The sequence below is a fragment of the Arachis stenosperma genome, chromosome 3 (assembly GCF_014773155.1).
Source record: "Arachis stenosperma cultivar V10309 chromosome 3, arast.V10309.gnm1.PFL2, whole genome shotgun sequence".
Classification (NCBI taxonomy): domain Eukaryota; kingdom Viridiplantae; phylum Streptophyta; class Magnoliopsida; order Fabales; family Fabaceae; genus Arachis; species Arachis stenosperma.
In genome coordinates this window covers 51,224,080-51,229,602 of record NC_080379.1, presented here as the reverse complement: position 1 = coordinate 51,229,602, position 5,523 = coordinate 51,224,080, and the positions used below count along the sequence as shown (strand labels likewise).

Sequence of the window (5,523 nt, the reverse complement as noted above, 5' to 3'; positions counted from 1 at the left end):
TTTTTCCAATAAGAGTAATTTGTTCCGTTAAAAAGAGGAGGTCTAGTGGTTGAGTTACCTTCGCTAGTGTTGTTGTTGTTAAAGCCTGTGCTTGCCATGATCTTTTCCCTTAAACGGTTAAGTCTTTCAAAGGGTTAAGCTCTGATGCCACTTGAAGAACCTATGCACAATTACTCAAGAGGGGGGTGAATTGAGTAAACCAACAACAATGAATCTTTTTGATGAATTTAAAGACAATATGCAAAAGTGTTATTGTACTAGTATTTTTCCAAGAGCTTAACTCAATTGCTAAGCATTTATAAGGAGCTTCTACTTTCCAATAGACACCAACTCAAATAAATTGATCAAGTTTTTCACCAATCGGACTTAAGCCACTCCTTAAGTACTTACGAAGCTACTTTACGATCACAATTTATTTGCTTAAAGGTAAAAGACAATAATAGTAAAAGATGAGTTTGGAGAGATGCAACGCTATTTAGAGGTTCGGCACAATTCTTGTCCTACGTCCACTTTCTTTCTCAATCGCAATTGAGAAGTTCCACTATTGCCAAGCTTCAAGGTGCTCGCACAAAACCTTTTACAATCCGAGTCCTTAGTTTCTAACACCTCACGGTATATGATCACCACTCGTATACTAACCCACTCCACTTAGAGATACCTTCTCTAAGATTTGCCTTGAGTATTTAGTATACCTCTTTGGTATCCTCACCGACTATAGTGTTTGTAACTCTTGACTCAACCTTGGAGATCACACTCCAATTTACAATGTGTACAAGAAAACAATTCTCAAAGAATTGTTGAGATGAAAAGAGTGCTCTCTAGAAGAGTGTGTGATTACAAGTCTAGCACTATTGAACCAATTAATATTACTCTCTCAAATTGTGTACTATATCACTTAAAAAAAGTGTAGAATGAAAGAATATGAGCAAGATTGTTTTCTAAGATCAAAAAACTATGAAATAAGGCTTCAATCCATCCATTTATAGATTCCCCAAACCTTAGAAACGTTGGGGAATTAATGGGATGGAGCATTTATGTCAAAACTAGCCGTTTTTTATGTTTTTGAATTATTTGCATCGATGCATAACACTTTGCATCGATGCAAATGTGCCTTTGATGCTGAAATTTGAATTTTCAGCTAGGTTGCATCGATGCAAACATCTTTGCATCGATGCAACAAGTCGTTGCATGCTTTGCATCGATGCAAGATGAGTGTGCATCGATGCAAACCTCAAAGAATGGCTTAAAAACACTTCAAAGTGCTTAGGATTGATCTCAAACTTGTTGGAGTCAATTCCTATGCTTTTGTACTTTTGAAAACAAGTTTTTAGACCTTTTGGCTAGCATTGAATTGCAAGATGTGTATCAAAACATTTTGTGAGTGTGTGTTGAGAGATTTAGCAATTGGTTCTTAACAAGAAGTTACCTAAGTCCTAAGACTCTATACTTGTCTTCAACTGTTGTGGACTTGAGTTTCTTGTTTGTTGTTGTGTTTGCTTTCAACTCTTCATGCTTGTTCATTCAAGTTGTTTGTTGGTATGTCTTTTCATGTCGTTTGTTGGTTTGTCATTCATCAAAACCTACGAATACAATCTTCGTATACAAGCAACATGGTTTACAATTTCCCTTGTAAACTCCCTCATCACCTCATATGTTCGCCGTGGAGACCTTGCCGCTGCATGGACCCTCTTCTGTGATGTGCGACGCACACGCTCTGACCTTGATGCACACACCTTCACCCCTGTCCTTCGTGCGTGCTCTTTGTTACCACTCTCTAAGCGTGGCAAACAAGTCCACACACACATGATCAAGACCGGTGCAGATATTGGAACTGTGGCAAAAACTGCACTGATGGACATGTATTCGAGATATGGGTATTTGGAACACTCCAAAAGGATCTTTGAAGAGATGGTTCACAGGGATGTTGTTGCTTGGAATGCTTTGCTTTCGAATTTCTTGAGGCACGATCTACCCCTTGAAGCACCAAGTGTTCTAAGAGAAATGGGAAAGGAGAATGTTGAGCTCAGTGAGTTCACACTTTGTTCTGTGTTGAAATGTTGTGCTTCTTTGAAGGCCTTGGAATTGGGTAGACTGGTTCATGGTTTGGTGGTGTCCATGGGGCGTGATTTGGTTGTGCTGAGCACTGCTCTTATTGATTTTTACTCCACTGTTGGATGTATTGATGATTCTTTGAAAGTTTTCTATAGTTTGAAGGGTTGGAAAGATGACATGATGTATAACTCTTTGGTTTCTGCGTGCGTCAGGAATAGGAGGTATGATGAAGGGTTCAAAATTCTGAGCTTGATGAAGCCTAATGTGGTTGGTCTTACCAGTTCTCTGGTTGGCTGCTCTGAGAATCTGGATCTATGGGTAGGGAAACAGGTCCATTGTATCACGATACGTCAAGGTTTCACTTATGAAACTCAACTGTGCAATGCCTTGTTGGACATGTATGCTAAATGTGGGAAGATTTCCCATGCTCGATCATTGTTTGATGGAATTTGTCAGAAGGATGTGATTTCCTGGACATGTATGATTGATGCATATGGTTGGAATGGGCGTTGACATGAAGCTGTTGAGCTGTTTGAGCAGATGATGGAGGATGGCAATAAGGCGATTCCGAACTCTGTGACTTTTTTGTCCTTGTTGTCGGCTTGTGCTCACTCTGGATTGGTGGAGGAAGGTAAAAAATGCTTCAATTCGTTGAGGGAGAAATATGGTCTTGAACCAGATCCAGAGCATTATGCATGCTTCGTAGATATCTTAGGCCGAGCCAGTAACATGGAAGAAGTTTGGTCAGCATATCAAAATATGATTGAGCAAGGTACTAAGCCTACTGTAGGAGTATGGATAGCATTGCTGAATGCTTGTAGTCTTAATCAGGATGTTGAAAGAGGTGAATTTGCTGCAAAGCATCTCTTGCAGATGGAGCCTGATAACGCTAGCCATATTGTGCTTGTATCAAATTTTTATGCAGCCATTGGAAAGTGGGATTATGTAGATGAGTTGAGAAGCATGATGAGGACAAAAAGGGTTGGTCAAGGAAGCTGGCAATAGCTGGATTAATGTTTCGGCCTTCAGTTAATCTATAATGTTCTTCACTATAATGCTTGGTTAATCTATAATGTTCTTCACTATATACCATGCAGGAAAAACCACACTTTGTTCCAATTTGTACCAAATGAGAAGCAGGAATTATTTGTCTTACGTTGGTTCATGCTATAGTTTGATGCTGCCTGATTTTTTTATAGATACACTTCTCTTCCTCTGTAGGTCAAGGCAGCTAACAAGCTTTTGAAGACAATTCCACAAGATGGTGTTGGAAAAAAGGTCGATGGGGTGCCTGTGTTTAGTGCCCAGAACTTAGACATTGCAATTGCAACTGAAGATGGAATTAAATGGTGCATGTTTCTTATCTTCTTTGTTACATATGACCCTAGTGTTATTTTCACAATTTGTTGTATGAAATTTAGTACCCATCATATGAATATGGATTTCGAATTGAAGGGTACCTCTCAATTTTTTCCCCAGAGAAGTGATTCAACAGGAATATCTCGTGTTTCTTGTTCAATTGTATGGATATGAAATAATAGTTGCTTTATCATAGCCTGTTTATTTTTGCCATTAATTTTTTCTTCTTTTGGGTGTGTATTTTGGTTTTTGACCTTTTTGGCATTTTATTTTTCATCTTTACAATGGTTGTGAGCTGAAAATTTTTCTGTTTGGTTTGAAATTGTTTTGGTTGTTTACCCCATTCCATTATACCTAATGGTTGTAGAATATCTATAATGTATGATAAGAAAAGCACATAACAGAGTATACATTATGCTTACACTTCCTTCTTTTTCCTTTTTTCTTTATGCTGGATCTATCAGGTATACTCCCTATTTTTTTGATAAAGGCGTGCTTGATAACATTCTTGAAGAAGCTGTTGATCAACATTTCCATACATTAATCCAAACTCGACACTTGCAGCGACGGCGAGATGTGGTTGATGACAACTTAGCAGCAGAAGTGATTGAGGAAATGAATGATAGTTTAGGGGATCCTCCAGAGGTAGGATTCATTTAGTGACATTTTATACTAGAAAGAGAGAAATTTTGTGAAGAAGAATATGATGTTGCTTATTGCATGACTCTGATATTACACAATTTTTTGCAATCATAAAAGCACTGAGTATGATCCTTCTTTATTAATCTTCTCATTTCTCTTGGAAAATTGTAAAGTTTAGTTTTTTTTTTCCCCTGTGATAGGTTCAGGAAGTCCTAGATGAAATGGGCCATCCAAGTATACCACTAAGTGTTATTTCAAAAGCTGCAGAACTCCATTTCCATTATACTGTTGACAAGGTAATCCTGGGTAATAGGTGGTTGCGGAAAGCAACAGGCATACAACCAAAATTTCCCTCTATGGTTGACTCGTTTGAGAGAAGGTACATTCCATGTTGGTTTTATCCTTTTAAACTGATTTAAAATCCAAATTCAGTGCTTTCCTAGTTACGTCGATCTTATCATATATGTAAAATTAACAAATATTCGCAAGTCTGCCCAAGAATAAACAATAGTTATTCTTTCAGGTTAAATTGAATTCAGTTTATACTTTCACTTGTCGAAAGTTTGATTTAGCTTGTATTTTGAAACGCTGCTACCTTTTGGGTTCATCTACTATGGTTTTATTGTCAACAACAGAGCATAACTATTCTGCCTTTGCTGGAAATAAGTTTTCCAAGTGAGGTTTTTTATTTCCCATACAGTGATTTGCAACTTTTTTTATGGTTCTGTAGAAGTGAAGCTTCTTTTTGTTGAGGATTTCAGATTCAAGTAGCTGTCTTGATAACTCTAAAGGGGAAGATGATAGAAACATTCTGAATGCATTGACTCCTCTTGTTTCAATTTGGATGATAACAATTCTATAATCGAAGACTCTCGTCCCAAATTTAGGCTACCTTTTGGTGGTTGGTTTCACCAAAAATAGCAGGAAAAAGTAGAATCCTCGAGAAAAGGGGTACACAAAGAAGATTCAGGACTGAGTCCCTTCCTTCCAGAAGTAACAATGATTGGTCTATCTACAGAGGAAGCCAACCAGATGAGCAAACCTAGTTTGAAAAACCAAATGGAGAATTTAACAAAAGAGTTGGAGAAGTCAGAGTTAGATAATGTGAGTGGTAGTGGTAGCAGTGAGGGCAATGTAGAAGATAGAGATCCACTTTTTGTAGCAAACATTGGTGATTATTATTCTGGTATTGCAAGAAAAGGACCTGGTCGCTGGATTCGTGGAGGAACCAACTGAAACCTTAATTTATAAAAAGACAACTCCATTTGCAGTTGCAACCTTTCAGGTAATTGTGCTCTTGTGGATATTTTTGTTTGTCTCCCCAATAAAATATAGAGAGGATTTGTTAGAAACTAACAGGTTAAAACGTTTCTGAGGTAGAAATAAACTTATAATGAGATAGAGGTGCATAATGCCACTGCATACTATGAGCTTGAGATTGGGGCTGGTCAATGTTGTAAATTATTTATA

At 37.7% G+C, this 5,523-nt stretch overlaps 1 protein-coding gene and 1 pseudogene across 1 annotated transcript; both read left to right on the top strand.

The window, feature by feature from the left end:
- The first annotated feature begins 1,358 nt into the window (after positions 1-1,358).
- On the top strand, positions 1,359-3,085 carry LOC130966093 (pentatricopeptide repeat-containing protein At5g66500, mitochondrial-like; annotated as a pseudogene).
- Positions 3,086-3,091: 6 nt separating this feature from the next.
- LOC130966092 (uncharacterized) lies at positions 3,092-5,289 on the top strand. The gene is made up of 7 exons (XM_057890853.1): positions 3,092-3,108; positions 3,150-3,201; positions 3,274-3,401; positions 3,876-4,056; positions 4,254-4,443; positions 4,593-4,669; positions 4,978-5,289. Exons 1-7 carry the CDS (start codon positions 3,092-3,094, stop codon positions 5,287-5,289), a joined length of 957 nt encoding a protein of 318 aa, XP_057746836.1.
- The last annotated feature ends 234 nt before the right edge of the window (positions 5,290-5,523 follow it).